The sequence below is a fragment of the Macrobrachium nipponense genome, chromosome 30 (genome assembly GCF_015104395.2).
Source record: "Macrobrachium nipponense isolate FS-2020 chromosome 30, ASM1510439v2, whole genome shotgun sequence".
In the NCBI taxonomy this organism is placed as follows: Eukaryota; Metazoa; Arthropoda; class Malacostraca; order Decapoda; family Palaemonidae; genus Macrobrachium; species Macrobrachium nipponense.
In genome coordinates, this window is record NC_087218.1 from 36,456,703 (window position 1) to 36,479,202 (window position 22,500).

The following is a 22,500-nucleotide window of genomic DNA, read 5'->3' on the forward strand; positions in this document are numbered from 1 at the left end:
AGGGAGGGGGGGTTCTCAGTTAAGGTCGAGAAGTTTCGTCAAGTAGGAATTTCAAAAATAGGTTTCCGATGCGGGAAATGATTTATGTGTTTTCAGCGACCACAATTATTCGATGTTTTTCGTGTGACAGACAGTTGTCACAAGTCAAAAGCATCGACCCATCAGGAGAAATAGGAGTTTCAACGTCGATTTGTTTGAAATTTACCGCTAGCGGTGAAAAAGCAGGACTATAAGTCTAGGCTTATAGTCATTTAAGTCTGGACTTATGGTCCTGTAAGTCTAGAGGCCCTTATATATTAATACCTTCAATAATATTGGTATTGTAAGGGAGAATCGAAGCTTCAACTACTTACCAAAAGGGTAATTCATGCTTAATGTACATAAATCACAAATAATAAAAACGAGAATATTTTTCCACAGGAAAATGAATTAGTTTCGATTGGAATTCCAGTAGTAAGAAAGAGAATGATAGATAGCCATTGTATGTATGTGTGTCTGTGTATGTGTATACAGAGGGAGAGAGAGAGAGAGGAAATTTTATTTCTAAAGACCCTCCCAGGCACTGATTGCATTTGCCGGTAGCCTGACGTCGCTCGCTATCTATGACTGTTCTCTCTCTCTCTCTCTCTCTCTCTCTCTCTCTCTCTCTCTCTGTTAGTTACCTGCGCACCCTTTTCTTTCACCAGTCATTAACCGTCATGTCAAGAAGAGGAAAAATATTGTCTCCGTTTACAACGTCAAATATTTTTCCCTGCAAGTATTGCCTATCGGATGGGAAGTTGGTGGTTGGTATGACTTACGGTTAATATATATATATATATATATATATATATATATATTATATATTATATTATATATGACGACTAGTACTTGGAGTTAACTGAAATAAAAAGGGATATATCCTCGCCATTTTACGAAAACTTTCAAATCAAACCGACCGCGTTGTAAAGTTAGCTAATCATCCCAGCATACATATAGAGTTTATCTATCGAATCTATCTATTTATCTATCTATATATCTATCTATCTATCTATCTATCTATATATTATATATATATATATAATATATATATATATATATATATAAAGACCACAACCACTTGGATTAAACATGAATAAAACAATGTTTTCTCTCCGTTTTACAGAACTTTTAAATCAAACCGACCGTTGTGAGCGCTAGCAAACTATTCCAGCATACATGTAGCCAGCGTGCAGCATTAATATATTTGCCCTTTGCAAGCTCTCGCTATTATTTTTATTTTTTCTTATCTTACCGTGGTCAGTGACCACATGGCGTCCCAAATATGAAAAAAGATTAATTTTGGGCGGGGGGCAGGGTGCCCATTTGCATATGGAACCGCGCATATACACATAGCAGGCTGAAATTGCATTGCAGAGTTCAGTATGTATGTGTCATTTTGGGGATGCCAGGATGTACAATGCTTTGAACTTTGCTACTTGGATATTTTTTGTCCACACTTTGAACCGGTTATATGTCAGTAATAGGATTACTTATTTGTTTATTTATTCAGTTATTTGTTTTTGTGTATACGTCCATGTGAACGTGTTTAGCATAACACATTACTGAATCATTTTTTTTTGTAATGTGTATTTAAAGTATGCTCATGTTTTTTCATTATATATATATATATATATATATATATATATATATATTATATATATAATATAAATATGTAATATATATATTATATATATATATATATAGAAATGTTTTATATATATATATATATTTATTTATTTATATATCACTAAGTTACGGTATCAACGCAGGTCTTAGTAAGATCGTTCCTTAAAATAAAAAAAATAAATTGAATACAAGACCAATATTTTGAAGGAAAAATTGAGATAGAGGACTTTTTGTTTAATCGTTTCTACCTGTCAATATCAGTCTCTGGAGCTTGTTCTCGGTCTTCCTGTAGGTATTCCAGTATTCTTTTTTTATTTGTTTTTAACAGTCAGACTGATTTATGCCAAATTTAACGTCAGTCTAAATGTATAACAGTTAAAAAGTGTATATGTCTAGTTTCTCTGAAGTAATTCTGATATCTGTATTGTGCCTAGAGCTCTACTTTTAGTTATTTTTTGTTTTTCTCTCCTTTATCGTCTTTCCCCTCTTTTACCATTCCCTTTAACGACGTTTCCATCTCTCTCTCTCTCTCCCTCTCTCTCTCTCTCTGACTGTCTTTGATCGTCTTTTGTTTTGTCGTTCTGTGACGTTCACTGTAGAATTCAGTTGCGCATTTTTATGTGTGAACCCTTTCCCCCCAAAAAAAGTCTCCTCCTCTTTGGTCCTCATGGGACCTGCGGGGCCATATGCAGCCTGTGTGTGGTTCTGTGTGTGTGTGTGTATGTCTGCGCGCGCGCAATCACAGTGTCACTAGCTGTCGTTTCTGACGTTATTTGTCAACCTGTGTCGTGGGTTTGAATCCGCGTTCAAGACGAAAGTCAATTAACGTTGTCGCCGAGTCGGAAGCTGTCTCTCATGATGAGTGGTTCCCTGAGAGAGAGAGAGAGAGAGAGAGAGAGAGATGAAACAGGGCAAGAGAGGAGAATCCTCGGAGAACAAGAATTGGAGATTGACTGGTTTTATTATTTCGCGGATGGTTGTACCTCAGATAAATGAGGATCATACTTCGTCGAGGCCATCTTATTTCTTTTAAAATTATGATGAAGTAATATTCGTCCTTGAACAGTATACAGAGAGAGAGAGAGAGAGAGAGAGAGAGAGAGAGAGAGACTCGAATTCCTATATCGAACCTGACCTTGTTTCCTAAATGATCTCTCTCTCTCTCTCTGCTCTCTCTCTCTCTCTCTCTCTCTCCCAAAATATGTGGGTTTGTCTACTTGTTTGTTATTTATCGCTGATCCCGAGGGTCAGAGTAATCCAGGTGCGTCTAGGAAGGGAAAAATCTCTCTCTCTCTCTCTCTCTCTCTCTCTCTCTCTCTCTCTCTCACGCACACATACTCACACCCGCGCACAGATTTACAAATTTACTGTAATTTTTATAAATCTCATATATATATATATTAATATATTATATTATTATTAATATTATTATATCTATATATATATAGAGAGAGAGAGAGAGAGAGAGAGAGAGAGAGAGAGAGAGAGAAATCAGATTTAATGAAACTTCGCTCCCAGTTTCTGGTAAATGCTCTCTCTCTCTCTCTCTCTCTCTTTCTCTTATCCGGGTCTTTGTACCCGTCAGCATTCAGTTATAATCCCTTTTTGTATTATACATAGAGGAGATCCCTTCATTACACGCGCGCACACACACACACAAAGACCGTACACATGAATATTTATGAGATTCAACGAGAATGTCACTGCAGAATCAGTGGTATTTTTGGTGACATCTACTGAACTATTCCACCTAATTTTATCGAATTCGTTCTTCTTCTTCTTCTTCTTCTTCTTCTTCTTTTTCTTCTTCTTCATAATGTAGAGAAGAAGGGAAACCACAAGACAGAAACCCATGGAAAACAGATATTCATAACAGCTCGTAGTTTAACAAACTTGCATAAGACTTCCAATTAGATAATGATGAAGTTAAGTGACCATAATTAACTTTGCACTCTGTCTAATTTAACAGAGACGATTTGTAACCAGAAAGTTCTTCCGTTACATAATGGGAGATATTGCATCTCTGTTGAGCTCTTTGATTATATATAAATTGATTATAGGTTTCTTAGCTGACTGCCACGTTTTATACTGTTGATGGGATCACATCTGCTTCTTTCCCTAACCGTGCTGGTGTTCCTCAGGGGCTTTGTCTTTCCCTTACTGTTTTTTTTTTCTCTTATAAAACCCTCAGATCTTAAAAACTACTGAGGCTAGAGTGCTGCAAATTGGTGCGTTGATCATCCACCCTCCAATCATCAAACATACCAAATTGCAGCCCTCTAGCCTCAGTGGTCTTTATATCATTTAAGGTTAAAGTTAGCCATGATCGTGCATTAGCACTGCTATAGATGCCAACAACACAGGCTACCAACGGACCTCGGCTGATTTCATACAACATTATACGCTGTACAGAAAATTCGTTTGCGTCGAAGTTCCTTCGGTGCATTTTTTTTATCTGTTTATTTATTGTTGATGAAGTCACATCTCTCTCTCTCTCTCCCTCTCTCTCTCTCTCTCTCTCTCTTTCATCAAATGCAGTCTCATCCAACTCGTTTGCATACAGGCAAATCAGCGAAGTTTTTTTTCGGTTTCCTGAGCAAAAAAAAAAGAAAAAACAAAAACTTACCCACTGCATTTCAGTATCAAACCGATAATGTTTACGTTGTAGTTGTTGTAGTTTCTTCGTTATTGCAGTTTTTTTCCAACCCAGCAAAATCGAAAATGACCAAAAGTAAAAAAAAAAAAAAACTCTCTGGGAACTAACGGAGGTTTTTTTCCTCTTTACCCGAGAAAAAAAAAAAAAACTAGCCCCAGGATGTCAGTGTCATGCCAATGATGTTTATGTTTTTGTTTATTGGAGTGTTTTTTTCTGGGGGGGGGATGGTTGTTCCCCATCCCATCAGAAGCAAAGAAAATAAATAAGTAAATTAAACTAAATAAAGGAGGTTTTTATCTTCTTTACCCGAGGACAAAAAAAAAAAAAAATACCCCCAGGATGTCAGTGTCATGCCAACGTTGTTTATGTTTTTGTTTATTGGAATGGGCTTTTTGGTCCCCATCCCATCAGAAGAAAAAAAAAAAAAAAAAAAAAAAAAAAAAAAAAAAAAAAAAAAACGAAATAAAAAAAAAACTAAAAATAAACACACAATCTATCAATCTCTATTATGCAATACAACAGTGGTTACAGTCGACCATTTTAATTCATCCTTGATTAAGAGAACCCGCTCTCTCTCTCTCTCTCTCTTTAGCTGCTTCTGCTACCCCTACATGAAGAGAGGGAAGGGGGGAAAACCACTACTCCTCCCCTCTTTTACCACCACCCTCTCCCTCTTGCTAGAGAGAGAGAGAGAGAGAGAGAGAGAGAGAGGGCTAAGGATAGAGGGAGTGTCATGCTCTTTCTCCTTAGCTGCTTCTGCTTCCGCTGCGGGAGGGGAAGCAGAAGCAGAAGGTGGGGGAACACCCCCTCTTTTTGCCACCAAACCCCCTCCTGCTAGAGAGAGAGAGAGAGAGAGAGAGAGAGAAGGTCACTCACAGGGAGAGCCACTATTTATAAACAAAATCAATAACTTTATGGTAGCAAGGTTTCTACACACGTATACACACACATACACACGTACATACACACACGTTTACATACACACTTACACACACACACACACACCGGCGGCCGGACGCCAGAGGTCAGTGTTGCCAGATGATGGAGGACGGGGAGGGGAAGGGGGTGGAAAACGAGTTGGGGGGGGAGAGAAAGAGGATTCTGGGCCACGACTTTCTGGCAACACTGACGACGAGTCAGTGTTGCTGCTTCCATTATCCCACATCTCTCTCTCTCTCCCTCTCTCTCTCTTCTGTTCCTCAGGACATAATCCGTAACATGGTTCTCTCTCTCTCTCTCTCTCTCTCTCTCTCTCTCTCCCTAACATTTTTTATGACTAGCTGGGTTCTTTTTTTCTGAATCATCCTTATCATGACTAATGTCATTGTTATTTATTCATTTTTTTTTAGCTTTCCTGTTTTTTCTCAGGGGAAGTTTCTCCTAATTAAAAGAGATTATGTTTTTTTTTTCATTTTTTATGAAGGAAGAAAAAGATGTGTGAGAATATGTAGAAGGGAGAGTGCCTGGTTAGTATCAAGAGTTTGAATGAGACAAGGTAGTCTTATGTCTTCATGGTATTTGAATGATTTAATCGATGAATTGATGTAATAGTAAAGTTGTGGAAAAAGAAAACGAGCCACAAATGATACAGGGGACAAAAGGCAGTTTGGGGATAGTGGTGAAAAATGCAGAAGAAAGTGAAAGGGTTGGAAAGTGTCTGCAAAAGGAGTGAGGTTGCAGGGTAAAATGGAAACCAGGAAGATTGGGTTATGAATGTTATCAGCTTCAGGAAAGAGATCTGTCAGGGAGCCAGGTTGGGAATTTATGAAGGGACTGTTGAACCAACTCTCAGATATGGAAGTGAAGTGTTTATGCCCAATAGGAATGAATGGACAGAGGAAGGATAAGTCGTTTTGAGATTGTCCCGGGAGATCGATCCCAGCGAGGGGAAAAAATGACATTTTAATAATCAAAGCTGTGCATCATGTACCTGGTGGTCAATCACGTGTGGTGGTTGCAGCTAAGGCATAAAAAGCAAACAGAAAAGGGTGTGAGGCACGCGTCCTAATCCCACAAAAAACATCCAGAAAAAATGTATGGAACCAAAGTGAACTTGCTATTCATTGATGTTGCTGATCTCATCCATTTATCTCACCGAGTACCTACCTGTGGATACCAGGTGGCATCCAGCTGTGTCGGGATTAAGGCTGGATTCACCTGGGCTTGATTGCTTGGTCACAGGTGATGCTTCGAGACCTGATACGCTAAGGGTTCTGGGACGTGTATTTCAGAGAGAGAGAGAGAGAGTTGGGGGGAGACAGAGACAGAGAGAGTGAGAGGGAGAGACAGAAAGAGACACAGAGACAGAGAGAGGGGGATAGAGACAGAAACAGAGAGGGAGGGAGACAGAGACAGAGAAAGAGAGAGGGAGAGACAGAAAGAGAGAGAGGGAGAGACAGAAATAGACACAGAGAAGGGAGAGAGAGAGAGACAAAGACAGAGAGAGGGAGACAGAAACAGAGACAGAGACAGAGAGAGGGAGAGAGACAGAAAGATAGACAAAGACAGAGGCAGAGACAGAGAGAGGAAGGTAGATAAGATATTGCATTGGACAGGAAACCGCTGTAAGTTGAAGATTTTTGGTTTTGGTAATATTCATAATAACGATAGTTTATTATTATTATTATTATTATTATTATTATTATTCCCGAATGAACATGCGAATATAATTACATTAATATGTGAATACACATCTTATTATCATTATTAATTAGAATTATTATCAAAACAATAAAAATGAATTAGCGACTTTGACCACAACTTACAGAAAGAACTTTTGCGGAGAGATCAATTCTGAGAATATCTCTGAAAAATCTATTTTAATAATTGATTTCTGAGAATTAAATTCTGATCATTGAAATCACAGAATTAAAATATGACAATTAAATTCTTATAATCAAATTCTGAAATTTTAATTTTGAGGTTTAAATTCTGAGAATCAAATTCTGAACATTTTATTTTGAGAATTCAATTCCGAGAATTTAAATCTGATCATTAATTTCAGATACTTTCATTCTGAGAATTAATTTCTGAGAATTTAATGCTGAGAATTAAAGTCGTGTAACAAAATTCTCATAATTAAGTTCTGACAATTGAATTCACCTAATTTAATTCCGGGAATTAAATTCTGAGAATTAAATTCAGGGAATAAAATTCTGAAACTTAAATTCACCGTATTTAATTCCGGAAATTGAATTCTGAGAAATACTGAGAATTTGATTCTGAGAGTTAAATTCCGAAAATCAACTTCCCAGCATTTGTCCCCTGTTCTCAGGGACGCTGGTATGTCGTCATCGCTTAATGGTGCCGAGTAACTGAGATGAAGTTTTTCCGTTTTTCCTAAATTTGTTGTGTGGAAGTTTAAACTTTTTTTTGCTTTCTCTTATGGGATTGTTTTTTCATGTGCGGTGTTTGTGTCGTGCATGATTTGTGTAAGTGCGTATGTGGTTTGGTTTCATGTGCATACACATACACACACACTCACACACACACACACACACACACACACATATATATATATATATATATATATATATATATATATATATATATATATATATGTGTGTGTGTGTGTGTGTGTGTGCGCACGCGCGCATGCGTGGTTTGGTTTCATGTGCATACACATATATACACACACTCTCACATAAATATATATATATATATATATATATATATATATATATATATATATATATATATATATATATATGAAATTTGTAAGCAGACATCTTTCCATTGTACCAACACAGCGACGGAGATAGAGAGAGAGAGACAGCACATCAAACACTTCCTTCGCAAAATGAAATTCCTTGACTCTCGGATAACATCGGGAGGGAAAGCTATTTCCTATTCAAAAAAGTAAACAGAAACATAAGACTCGACTCCTCTCAGAGAGAGAGAGAGAGAGAGAGAGATGGATGCTATTCACCTACCTACCAATGCAAAGGTTAAAATATTTTTTTATTTGAGAGAGAGAGAGAGAGAGAGAGAGATGCTATTAAGTAACCTGTGCACAGATTAAAACTTATTTTGAGAGAGAGATACGAGGTCTTTGTAACGGCACTCCTTCTTCCTTGTCCGATACCTATGTAATTCTCAATGTTTTTTTCCTTATGCTTTTCATTCTTATTCTGTTTGTTCTTCTTTATAGTCTTCCTCTTATTATTTTTATTCTTTTATGCTTATATTTCTGGTTATTATTGTTTTTCTTATTTCAGTCTTTTTGTTATTCTTATTCTTTTTATTTTTCTTCTGTTTCTAATTCTTTTATTCTACTCCTTTTTGTTGTACTTATTTTTATTCTTATTCTTCGTTTTAGTCTTCTGCTTTTTATTCTTTATTCTGCTTCTTAGTCTTAATTATTTCTTTATATTCCTATTCCTCGTCTTCTTTTTATTTGTTTTTATTTTCCTTATTCTTCTCCTTTTTATTATTTTTATTTTTATTCTTATTCTTATCCATCTGCTTCTTATTTCTTGTTCTTCTTATTCTTAGTCTATTTCTTGCTATTGTTATTCGTCGTCTTATTGTTCTTGTTCTTACTGTTCTTCTTGTTAATCTTAGTCATCTTCCTGTTCTTAGCCTTCATGTTTCTTCTTCTTCTTCTTCTTTCGTCTTCATCTACTCCTTCAATTTCTTCTTCTTATTATTATTTTTTTTTTGGGGGGGGTTTATCACAGTCCTCCAATTCGACTGGGTGGTATTTATAGTGTGGGGTTCCGGGTTGCATCCTGCCTCCTTAGGAGTCCATCACTTTTCTTACTATGTGTGCCGTTTCTAGGATCACACTCTTCTGCATGAGTCCTGGAGCTACTCCAGCCTCTAGTTTTTCCAGATTCCTTTTCAGGGATCTTGGGATCGTGCCTAGTGTTCCTATGATTATGGGTACAATTTCCACTGGCATATCCCATATCCTTCTTATTTCTATTTTCAGATCTTGATACTTATCCATTTTTTCCCTTTCTTTCCTTACAACTCTGGTGTCCCATGGTATTGCGACATCAAGGAGTGATACTTTCTTCTTGATTTTGTCAATTATTATTATTATTATTATTATTATTATTATTATTATTATTATTATTATTATTATTATTCTCTTTGCACTTAGGATGGGTGAATTCGTCCGGGACCCCTGTTTCAACATCATACCCAAAAACTCCACCTGCTTCATCATATGGAGGGTCGAGGTGAGTGTGTAGCCAGTAGCCAGTCCTTTGGCATCTTGACCTGTGGTTGTGAGGAAAAACTGAAAGGCAGGTGAAAGAAACGGTCGTTTTAGGAAGAATTGGTCATGAAAACCACTGTCAAGGAAATATAGAGTAATCTGTAATTTCTTTGAGATTGTGGATGTCTTATGATCATCTGAGTAATGTGAAGAGAAACTGAGAGGCGGGTGAAAGAAATGACTTTTTGAAGAGAAAAATGGCCAGTTAAAGGAGAGAACTGGAAGTTTATAGCAGATTGTAATTGTTTCTGTGTAATTCTGGGTAATGTGGGGAGAAACTTTAATGCTGGGAAAAGAGTCAGCTGACTGTTATTGCAACAATCGACTGCAATCATTCACTATTCATTATGACCAATCAGTTCTTTCACCTGCCTCCAGTTTCTCCTCACATTAACAAGTCAGGATAATCATATCTCCAAAATCACAAAGAAACAGTTACATGTTGCTACATGTTTCCAGATGATTGCTTCTTATTGCAGTTTTTGTAACAGATAAAGCGAAAAAGTTAGTTCTTTCACCTACCTTCCAGTTTCTTCTCGTATTACTTACCCGAGACGATGATGCTCTTTCCAAAATTACAAAGAACCAGCGACAGATTGTTACGATTTTCCAATGTCATCCTTTTACTGAATATTTTTCCCCTTAAAAATAATTTTCTTTCACCTGTCTTCCAGTTTCTCCTCACATTACCCAGTCATGATTTTGTTCGATCCAAAATTCCAAAGAAATACCAAGTTTCTAGTTGTTTCCTTTCATTCACAATTTTTATAATAAAAAGCTGTTCCTTTCACCTTCCTCTCAGTTCATCCTCACTGAAAATAAACTCAAGAGATTCAAGTTAGTAATGATTACCTTCATTTTTGAATCAGTTACTTTCACCAGCCTCTCAATCTCTCCTCACTGACAATGGCCTCAACAGATCTGTGTTTATTTTGAATTTTATTCATTTTACTGTTTTATTTTTACCTCTTGATTCCAGGACCTCCAGCTGGTACCTCTGAAGAGGGAGGACTACGGCAAATTCCACAAGGGCGACTCGTACCTCGTCCTGTCTATGGGAGAATTCAACAAGCCAGTTGGTGTCGATGACATCGTAAGTCAGAGGTTGCCTCGTCACTTGGAGCTGTTTTGGAGATATATTATAATCGAATTAAATCGAGAATGAAGAATTCGTATGTTTAGTATTATAGAGCAATGCCTTAATATTCATGAAATATTTAAATAAATAAAAGTATTAAGGAAAAAAGCTTCAGTCGTCGTATTGGCTGTGAAGTTTGTCCTAACTCGGAAAAGGTAGTTTTACTGCTTAGGATTTTTGCCCTTAACAAATGCCCATAATGACTTGAATTTGAGTCTCTCCTTTGTCACATGACCCGACCCGCTCAGCTCACCTGTGAGAGATGGAATAAAGCCAGTTGCACGAGGGAGGAATTATTGATTATTGGTTTGTAATACTTGACATTGTATCAGTGAGGTAGATCGGAGTAAAACCAGTTGCCAGGGATAGAGTAATTGACTGATTCAGCTATAAAATCTGGCGTCACAGTAATAATCTTGTTAGATATAAGTCCTGGAGTACAATTAAGATAGTAGGTTAGACCCAGTAGGTACAGTAATTGACACTGATTTCACCAGTTCTGGCCACTTCTCCATACTAGCCCACTTGCTAGATAATACGTGTAATACTTTTGAGATTAGTATCTGTGAAATGGAATAAAGCCAGTAACCTGGGGGAAGGAATAAACAATTGATTGAGCTTTAAAACCTGGCACCTGGCGCCTTAGCAATGATAATGTTAGACAATGTCCCTAAGTAAAATTAAGATTGTAGATTACACCCAAATGCTAATGATACTGTTAGGCAAATGTCCCATATTGGCATTAAGACAGTAGGTTAGATCCAAATGCTACAGTCATTAAGAGATTTCACCAGTTCTCGCCACTTCTCCTTATTAGCTTACTTCTAAATAAAAAAAAAAAAGTATTACCTTTGATGATGATATTGAGGAATATCTTGCAGCCCCACCCACCAAGCAATGAGAGAGTTAGAAAAAATATACCAAGGCAGGAACAAGATAGTCAGTTGGACCCAAGTGCTACAGTAATTGTCAGATTTCACCAGTTTTCGCCACTTCTTACTAGCCCACTTGCTAAATAATACTGTATATTAAAAATTACTCATAGTAGCATGAGTCTTGAAATGGATAATCAAATCCACTGTTATTTATGGGTACAAAAGGGGGCTTCGAATAGATTCACGAAACCTCTCAGTTGTAGCGATTTATTTGTAAATGAGCACACACTCTTAAGTAACGATGGCTTTGATTCTCCAATACCATTTATACCTTTGATATTAATACTGAGGAATTGCGCACTGCCCACCGAGCAATGAGATATTTAGCAAAAGGACCTTCTAAAACAGAAGAAAGGTAATAATTTTAGACTCATTTGCTACAGTAGTTGATTGATTTCGCCAATTCTTTCCACTTCTCCTTTCTAGCCCATTTGCTCTAGACTAACACCATTAATAATATTAATATATAACATCTTTCAGCCTCACCCACCCAAGGGCGCCCTGGACACCCACATCCACTTCTGGCTGGGATCCGAGACGAGTACGGATGAGGCCGGGGTGGCAGCCATCAAGACGGTTGAGCTGGATGACATGCTAGGGGGGGGCCCCGTCCAGCACAGAGAGACGGAGGGGAACGAAAGCAAGAGGTTCCTGGCCTACTTCAAGAACGGCCTCAGGTAAAGATGGCGGCCGCGTCACTTCTCTCTCTCTCTCTCTCTCTCTCTCTCTCTCTCTCTCTCTCTCTCTCTCTCTTCGTCCAGTTTTCGGATGATGTCAATGAGGGGAGAGTTATTAAATTTCTCTCTCTCTCTCACCAGTTTTTTAATTATGTCAATGAGGGGAGAGTTATTAAATCTCTCTCTCTCTCTCTCTCTCTCTCTCTCTCTCTCTCTCTCTCTCTCTCCGGTTTTGCATGATGCCAATGAGGGGAGAATTATTAAATTTCTCTCTCTCTCTCTTTGTCCAGTTTTTGGATGATGTCAATGAGGGGAAAGTTATTAAATTTCTCTCTCTCTCTCTCTCTCTCTCTCTCTCTCTCTCTCTCTCTCTCTCTCTCTCTCTCTCCAGTTTTTTATGATGTCAATGAGGTGAGAGTCATTAAATCTCTCTCTCTCTTTTTTCTCTCTCTCTAACTAGAGTTAGGAATAGCGTTATTAAATCTCTCTCTCTCTCTTTCTCTCGATAACTAGAGTTAGGAGTAGGGCTATTAAATCTCTCTCTCTCTCTCTCATCTTGGCCTAAGCATTTTAATCTAAAGTGCTCGAAGGGACTAGGACTAGGAACCCTGTTGCAGACCTCAGAACTCGGCACAAGCCAACAGAGACTGGAAGTAGTCTGACCTCAAGCCTTGAACACGGCTCAGTAAATTTAATTAAACAATTGTTTCCAAAGTTGTCGGTTGGGGGCGGTGGCGGTTTAGAGGAGGTTGGGGGAGGGGGGAGTGGAGGGGTGGAAAGGGGTGGTTCCTCTTCTCCGAAAATATCGGAATGATTTATTTCCAAGATTTGGCTTCAGGATTTATTGCATTCCAGGGAAAAGGAGTGGGTTTTTGTTATGTGCTGGAACGTATCGTTCACACACACACACACACACACACACACACACACACACACAACACATATATATATATATATATATATATATATATATATATCGTAATATATATATATATATATATAACGAGCTACCGTGTCCTTTAATATCGAATTCGCTCTACCTCCTGGATTTGAATGGCTTCTTAAGTTCGCGCCTGGGACCACGCAAATCTATTATCGTGTAAATAAAAAAAAAAAAAATTCCCCTTCGGTTAAGCATATATGAAAATATATTAATTCCGAGGTAGAGCGAATTAGATATTAAAGGACATTGTAGCTCGATGTATGTATATGAATCACGGTAATGTGATATGACATATATATATATATATAATATATATATATATATATATATATATATATATATATATATATATATATATATATTATAAATTTCGTAAAATCTACGAAACTAAACAACACACAATTCCACGAAAATTAAAACTGGAAACGGGAAAGACTCTCTCTCTCTCTCTCTCTCTCTCTCTTCTCTCTCTCTCTCTCTCTCTCTCCGCCAAGAAATCATAACAACGAAGTGAGCTCGAGATGAAGTAAGGGGCAGTTTGCTCCTGCCGAAGTGGGTGCTGAGGTTGCAACTTTTGCAGTAGGACGTATATCCCCACCTCCCCCCCCCATCCCCCTCCCCCCCTCCCCTCCCCCATAACAAGGTGCCTTTGGGATGCCGGGGTAGGGGATGGAGTGGTGACCGCCAGTGCCTGCCGAGGATTATAACGGATGAGGCCGTAAGGAAGGTGGGAAAGAACCGCCCTTTCGGGGAAATGATAATGAGAGAGTTCTCTCCTGCAGAGGATGTTATGCTCGGGGGAATTACGATTATGGAGAGAGAGAGAGAGAGAGAAAGGAGAGAGAGAGAGAGAGAGAGAGAGAGAGAGAGAGTCACAGAGATGGAAAGAGAGAGAAGTAGTGAGAGAAAAAGAGAGAGGCAGAGAGAAGGAAAGACAGACAGATAGACAGACATAGAGATAGACAGACATAGAGATAGATAGACATAGGGAGAGAGAGAGAAAGATGGAAAGAAAGAGAAGAGAGAGAGAGAGAGAGAGAGAGAAAGAGAGAGGGAGAGAAGAGAGTTAAAGAGAGAGATAGAGAAAGAAGGAAAGAAAGAGAGAGAGAAGAGAGTTAAAGAGGCGAGAATTAAAGAGGAGCGAGAGAGAGAAAAATAGAAAGAAAGAGAGAGAGAGAAAAATAGAAAGAAAGAGAGAGAGAGAGAGAATTAAAGAAAGAGAGAGACAGAAAAAACCATGATTGTGCCAATCGTAAAAAAGCACCATGATTGGTAACGCCACATTGCATGATACTAAAACAATCATTCATTATATTTCATAATACCTCATTATATTCTCATCACGTCACAGTTCCGTAGCAGTAGTGATCATCTAGTGGTCATGACACTCCCCTCGCGAGCAAGAGGGACAAGGTTAGAGTCCATGAAATACTAAATTCTGGGTCCAAGCAGCTCCTAACAGAGATGTTTAAAAACTTGTTTAATGAATAATCTATTTTATTTATTCGATACACTTTCATAGTTATTCATAATTTATTTATTTCTATATACATATTATTTGAAATAAATTTTGTGTTTTATTTTTTTATTTATTTGTTTACTTATGTAATGTTTGTTTGTTATTCATTTGTTAATATTCATTTATGTGTTCATATTTTATTTATTTTCCATATATTTATTATTTGTTTATTTATTTACATATAAGTTATTTTTGTTTATTTATTTACCTATAATTTATTTTTGTTTATTTATTTACATATATTTTATTTTTTCATTTGTTTACATATAATTTATATTTTTATTTATCTACATATAATTTTTTTGTTACATATAATTTATTTTTGTTTAATTATTTACATAGAATTTATTTTTTTATTTATTTACATATAATTTATTTTTGTTCATTTATTTACATGTAATTGACTTTTTCTATTTATTTACATATAATTTACTTTAGTTTATTTATTTACTAACTTTATATATATATCTATTTTTATATTCATTTACATGTTTACTATTTCTTTCTTTCTCCATTTATTATTATTTATTCATTTATTTATCAATTCTCATTGATTGATTTAATAGTATTTATTCGTCTGCCGTCCTTGCAGGCTGCTATCCGGAGGGGTAACCAGTGGCTTGAGGAAAGTGACGGATGATTTCGAACCTTCCCTCTACCACATCAAGGGCAAGAGGACCACCACCATTACCGAAATGCCGAGGGTAAGCGAGAGACAGAGACAGAGAGAGAGAGTGAGAGATTCTTACTTCGGGGGGAGAGAAAGAGAGAGATTATTCCTTCAGGAGAGAGAGAGAGAGAGGATAGGAGAGAGAGAAGCGCCTGGAGAGTGGTATTCTTACTTCAGGAGGGAAGAGAAAGAGAGAGCGATCAGGAAGCCAAGTAAAATGGACAAAAAAAAGGAAAAAGGAGAAGAAAAATAAAAAAAAATAATAAAATAATGTAAAAGGGGTAAAATCTAAATAAATCAGACCAGTTGAGTTTGAAAGTTCTAAATAGAGTTCGAGAGTGTTTTAGAGGGAGTTCTTGAGAGTTCTAAATAGAGTTCGAGAGTTCTAGAGTGTTTTAGAGGGAATTCTAGAGAGAGTTCGAGAGTTTCAGAGTGAATTTTAGAGAGTTTGAAAGTTCCAATAGAGTTCTAGAGAGTCTGAGAGTTCTAGAGTGTTTTAGAGTGAGTTCTATAGAGTTCGAGAGTCTAGTCTTTAAGAGAGAATTCGAGAGTTACTAGACTTGATCCTCTGGTTTTCAGATCGATTGGGAACTCATGAATGACGGCGATGTGTACGTCCTGGACACGAAAACGATCATCTACGTCTGGACTGGAAGGTGTAGCAACAACATGGAGAAGATCCAGGGAGCCAAGGTAACCATGGGTGGATCTACAGTTGCAGTAGTTAGCCCTGTAGGGTGTATTCTTAGCCAAGGTAACCCTGGTTGGATCTACAGCTACAGTAGTTAACCCTATGGCCTGTATTCTTAGCCTAGGTAACCCTGGATGGATTTACAGTTGCAGTAATTAACCCTGTAATCTGTTCTGTAGGCTATATTCTTAGCCAAGGTAACCCTGGGTGGATCTACAGTTACAGTAGTTAGCCCTGTAAGCAGTTCTGTAGGCTGCATTCTTGTTTTTTTTTATTTTTTATTGTTTTTGTTCAGTAGATTTTAATGCATTTCCGTTAGCTGTTGCTAAGTTGTTTGGATACAAAATGGTGAGATGAAGTTTAGGGGCAAAGGTACTGTAGGTGTACTTACAGTTACATTAGTTAGTCCTGTAATCTGTTCTGTAGGTTTTATTCTGAGTGTTACAGGTTAGTTTTTGTTACAGGTTAATTTTTCCCCCCAAGAAATGATGAGAAGATTAAATTTTATGGGCAAAGTTACTGTAAGTGGACTTACAGTTACGGTAATGAGCTCTATATTCTGTTCTGTAGACTGTATTCTGAGCATTACAGGTGGTTTATATGTTCAGTAGATTTTGATGCATTTTTCTTAACTTTTGCTTAATTTTTGGAGCAGCAAAATGGTGAGATGGAAGAGTTTTAGGGGAGGCAAATGTACTGTAGGTGAACTTACAATTACAGTAATGAGCTCTGTACCCTTTTCTTCAAGTCTTTTCTAAGCCATTACAGGAGGTTAATTTATTCAGTAGAGTTTGATACACTTTTATTACCTTGTGTATAATTTTTTTGGCCACAAATTGTGAGATCATGGAGACGAGACAAGGTAACTAGGTAAATCAACAGTACTGTAATTAGCTCTGTAACCTGTCCTGTAGGCTGTAATGTTAACGTTACATATGGATAATTTCTTCAGTAGATTTTTATAAAACTTTTACTAGCGTTTGCATAAATTTATGGCCACAAAATGATAAGGCTAAGAGTCAGAGCTCCAGGTTAACTCTGGATGGCTCCACAGTACAGTAAACTCTGTATTCTATCCTGAAGGTTTTTTTCCTTGGAGTGTCCAGTGGTCAAGACTTAAATTTATTCATAAACGTTCTAATTAGCTTTTGAACAAATATTTTTGGCCACAAAAGGATGAGAAGGTGGAGAATATTCATGGTAGCCAGGGTGGACCTACAGTTACAGCAGGGGTTCTCAAAGTGGTCGATATCGACACCCAGGGGTCAATAGGATCATCCAAGGGGTCTACGAATAGTCAGGGGGTCTAAAGGGGGTCGGAGTGTTAAGTTACATATACTCGTACATCTAAAGCTGAAAGTATATTTTCTCACTAGGTGTTACTTTTATTTATCACACTGAATGTCAAGTACTAAACTAATACTACTCAAATTGATTCTGACATTTTTTTTAATATTAAATGCTGGTCTAGGGGGTCGATAGAAAATTTGAAACTTCATAAGGGGGTCGAAGAGTTAAAAAGTTTGAGAACCCCTGAGTTACAGTCATGTATTCTCTAGTCAGTTCTGTAGGCTGTATATGTAGTGCTACAGGTGGTTAGTTAATTCAGTCATGTATTCTCCAGTCAGTTCTGTAGGCTGTACCTGTAGTGGTACTGGCGGTTAGTTAATTCAGTCATGTTATCTGTAGTCAATTCTGTAGGCTGTGTATGTAGTGTTACAGGTGGTTAGTCAAATCAGTAAATTTTTCAAGGCCACGAAATGATGAGAATTAATACAAATTCACAGAATCATACAGCATTAGTTTTAATTGACAGCTTGGAACGAGGGAGCCTCTGTAGACTTACAGAACTGTAACGAGATCTGTAGTCGGTTCTGTAGGCTGAATTGTTAGCAGCGTTAGAGATGGTTGATTAATTCAGTAGATTTTTATAACGATTTTAGTAGACTTTGCGTCATCAGTTTCTTCGCAAACAACGATGAAAATTCTTTCTTCGCAGTTCGCGACGACCCTGAAGCAGGAACACGGGGGCGCGGTCGTCGTGGTGATTGAGGACGGGCAGGAGAGCCTCCTGCAGAACGAGGAGAGGAAGGGCTTCGAGAAACTCCTCCCCTTGGCGAAGAAGAAGACGATTCCCGCTCACGAGGCTCCCAAGGACGAGACTGTGGTGAGTGGCGCCTCTTTTGTTTTGTTTTAAAGAGAAGGTCTGCTCATTTCTTTTTTAAAAATTGGATCTTTGACCCTAACCTCGACCTTTTAACTGACCATTAGCAGCCCTCTAACAGTTTTTTTTTAGGTAAAATAATAGTAATAGGTAAACTAGAAGAGTCCTTGTGGGTGATTAGTGTTTTTTTAAGAAGATTTGCATAAGTTTTTTCAAATGAATAGCAGGATCTTTGACCTTAATCTCGACCTTTAAACAAACCACTATCAACCCTCTAACAACTTGTATTTCGTGGCAGGAGAATGGTAATAGATATTAGCCTTTGTGGTGAGTAATTTTTTTTTTCCAGGAATGTTTGCATAAGTGTTTTTGTAATTATAGGATCTTTGACTTTAGCCTCGACCTTTAAACCACCTTTTCAACCCTCTTAATTTCATTTGTTTAACGATAAACTGTAAACTAAAATATTTACTAACTTTTTTAAAACTCTACAATACTTTTCTCTAAGGCTGACCTTTAAAACGTCCACTTGGTCCTTTTCCTTACTAAAATACAACTTTGGTACCCGAAAGCAGTGGCTTATAATCATACCCAATTAAATAAACAGCAGAACCTTTGACATTTTTTAACCTCGGCCTTCAAAGCAACTCTCTAACCATTGTATTTGAACAATGATTGACTTTGTCGTTAATATTTATCGTTAACGCCATTTTGAGATATGTATATATATGTATATAATATATATATATATATATATATATATATATATATATATATATATATTCAGTGAAATAAATAAAGAATGTAAACTTTGAAAACCTTGACTTCGACCTTTGTCAGCCTTAAAAAAATCTCCGTTTTGAGACTAATAAGCTTAGACTATTAATCCCACCCAGCAGATCAATCTTAAATCCTTCCCTGGAAAGATAGTGGAAAGGATGAATCCTCCTCCTCCTCCTTCTCCTCTTCCTCCTTGTCACATGAGAAGGGCTTCGAGGTCAACCTTCGACCCCAAGAACGTGACCTCGAGAGAGAGAGAGAGAGAGTGAGAACTCGTTTCCGGTTTCTGTGGACACGTACCGCCGCTTAGAAATGATATGGGATTGATTTAATTGTTATTGTTTTGTTAATTATTTTCATTTTTTTTATTTTCCTTATTCATTATACGATTATCATTTCATTTTTTATTTCAATTGTTATTTTCGTTGGTGTCATTCTTTACGTATGTTATCTTTTTGTTTGTCCTTTTCGTTATACTATTGTTTTTCCTTGTCATTTTCGTTGTTATATGTTATGTGTTGTCTAATTGTTATTTTTGTTTATGTTCGTTGTTATTAATTATTTATAATTTGTTATTTTCGATGCTGTTATTTGTTGTTTGTGTTGTCTGTTATTCTTGCATCGTTTATGAATTAAAAGAAAAAAGCTCTCTCTCTCTCTCTTCTCGTCTCTCTCTCTCTCTCTCTCTCTCTCTATATATATATATATATATATATATATATATATATATACACATATATTATATATATTTATATATATATGTATATGTTGATACTAATTTATATTATATTTTTTAATAATTTAATGAAAGATTTTTTAGCTTTTGTTTTAATCATTATTTTTTTATTTGGAAAAAAAAAAGAAAAAAAAAAAATTTAAAAAAATTTACTTTCTTATCAATATTTTTAGTATAAACAATTCTAACCGTTATCGGTATTTTAACTTTTTATAAATATGTATATTATAACCATTTTAAAATTCTATCAATATTTTTAGCATGAGCAATTTTAAATTTATATCAATATTTTTAATATGAGCAATTTTAAATTTTCATCATTATTCTAAGTATGAGATGTTTTAAATTTTTATTAGTTTTATAAAAATAACAACTTTTACTTTTTTTTAGAATAATTTTAGTATACAATTCTTCAAAATGTAATTGATACTAATTCCTTTTTTCTTCCTAATGGTACTAAATTTTAAAACAAACAGATTGGCACATTTACTGCACACTTATTGTTAAGGTCAGCCAATCAGTGCACTTCAAGCGGTGCACTGTAAGCATTACGTAAGGTTTTTCCCCTTGTTATGCCTTTCAGACCTTTTTACTCTCAATTTCTCTTTCAGCGCTGAGTGACCCCATAGGTCTCAGTCCTTGGCTTGAATGATACATTCCATATCCATTTCCACTAAAAGCTTTATATCTGAAGAGTTTATTCAATCAATACTTACTTCCAGTTTCCCTTTCAGAGCTGAGTGACCTCAAAGGTCCCAACTGAATTTCATATTCGATCTCCATTTTAGCCTACATATTTGAACAGTTTATTCGACTAATTCTGACTTTCATTTACCCTTTCATAGCTGAATGACTTCGTAGGTCCCAGCTCAATTGTATATTCCACCCTAAATTTTATATTCCATTTCAACCTATTATATACAGTCTCCCCCCCCCTCCCCCCCCCCACTCATGGGGGTGGATGTGTAACCAGAATCCCCCTCCCCCCCCCCGCGAATTGCTATAATCCGCGAATAGTTGAAACTCCCATCAAAACACTTAAAACTCCCAATTTTGTTAGTTAAAACTCAAGAAAACCCACACAAATTTTTATTCCTGTTTTTTTAATAGTTTTATCACAAAAGTGTATTTTATGATGAAATTAAGAAAAAAAAACCAGGAATTTGAGGATATTTATCATAGAAAAATACCGCGAATAGGCTTGTTTCCAGCGAATATGCAAATCTGTTAATCATGAGTCCGCGAATACCGGGTGGTTCACTGTACCCAAATAATTTATTCAATCAAATTCATAGAGAATAAATGGATCTATCCCTGATAGTGACTTCCAAGGGTTTCAGCTAGTCCGGTATTGTATCCACCGGCTCACATGAGCATTAAGTGGGAAAGAAAAAAGGGGGGGAAGGAAGTACGTCTGCGGCATGTTTAGTACAACCCCGTTCTGGATGACCGTACAAACGTATAAACAATAAACTGCAAATATTATCAAAATAATAACCCCAGGAAATATTAGTCCTAGATAGCGACCCTTGTAAATCCCTGGGCTGGTGGGGGGGGGGGGGGGGGGGGGGCGGGCGAGGTTACTGTCTAGGAAATACCCGAATGAATAAAAACTTACATTTATGCAACTCGTTTGATCTTCGCTGGACGAGTCGGTTACGTGCTTGACTACCGATCTCAGTGTCTGGGTTCGATTCCCCCGCTCTGCCAACGTGGAATCAGAGGAATTGATTTCTGGTGATAGAAGTTCATTCCTCGGTGTGGTTCGGTTCCCACAGTAAGCTGCAGGTCCCGTTGCTAGGTAACCAACTGGTTCCTATAGCCACTCGAGAATATCTAATCCTTCGGGCCAGGCCTAGGAGAGCTCTTTAATCAGCTCAGTCAGTGGTCTGGTTAAACTAATATATATATATATATATATATATATATATATATATATATATATACATATGTGTGTGTTATATATATAAATAAAGGTTTTTTGCCACGAAGGAAAAAATGAAAAAGAAAGCCGAGATAGCCAAGTACTTTCGGTCCTGTTCGGACCCTTTACTGAGGCAAACTGAGGTAAAGGGTCCGAACAGGACCGAAAGTACTGGCTATCTCGCTTTTTCATTTTTCCCTTCGTGGCAAAAAACCTTTATTTAACATAGCATCACGTTTTATATACTTCGTGATCAAGTTATTCATATATATATATATATATATATATATATATATATATATATATATACTTAACTTATGCAAATCATTTCAGGCCAGACGAGTCTCGGAGGAAATCAAACTGTACAAGTGTTCGGACGAGAGCGGCACTTTGAAGGTCATCGAGGTCAAAAATGGGCCCCTGTCCCAATCTGACCTGCATTCTGAGGTTGGTGTGTTTGTTTGGTTGTTGCATTTTTCAACGTGCGTGTTTGTGTAGGTGAGCCTTTTGGACGTATGATAAACGACCGAGATTGAATTCTCTTGGGTCGTATTTTTTTATTTGATTTTTTTAATTTTTTGGTTTTTATTTTTTCTTTTGAAATGTTTTGTGTTTACTTTTAGGGGGAAAATTCAATAGGCTATTATTATTATTATTATTGTTGTTGTTGTTGTTATTAACGAAATTAACATTGAAATTAACATTAAGCAAAAGGTATCTCACCATTACTGAAGACATTTTAACCACATTATTATTATAATTATCATTATTACCACTATTGTTATTACCCAGGACT

General features: G+C 36.7%; 1 protein-coding gene across 2 annotated transcripts in view; it reads left to right on the forward strand.

The window, feature by feature from the left end:
- LOC135202451 (villin-1-like) overlaps positions 1–22,500 on the forward strand; it is a 58,050-nt gene that overhangs the window by 21,572 nt on the left and 13,978 nt on the right. For both annotated transcript variants that reach the window (XM_064231851.1, XM_064231852.1), the window contains exons 2-9: positions 9,411–9,489; positions 10,507–10,620; positions 12,081–12,277; positions 15,332–15,443; positions 15,989–16,102; positions 18,100–18,267; positions 22,038–22,151; positions 22,497–22,500. The exon at positions 22,497–22,500 is cut by the window's right edge and continues 127 nt beyond it. In XM_064231851.1, the coding sequence (XP_064087921.1) occupies positions 9,412–9,489; positions 10,507–10,620; positions 12,081–12,277; positions 15,332–15,443; positions 15,989–16,102; positions 18,100–18,267; positions 22,038–22,151; positions 22,497–22,500 (901 nt within the window). In that variant the 5' untranslated portion in view covers position 9,411. The remainder of the gene's footprint in view (positions 1–9,410; positions 9,490–10,506; positions 10,621–12,080; positions 12,278–15,331; positions 15,444–15,988; positions 16,103–18,099; positions 18,268–22,037; positions 22,152–22,496) is intronic.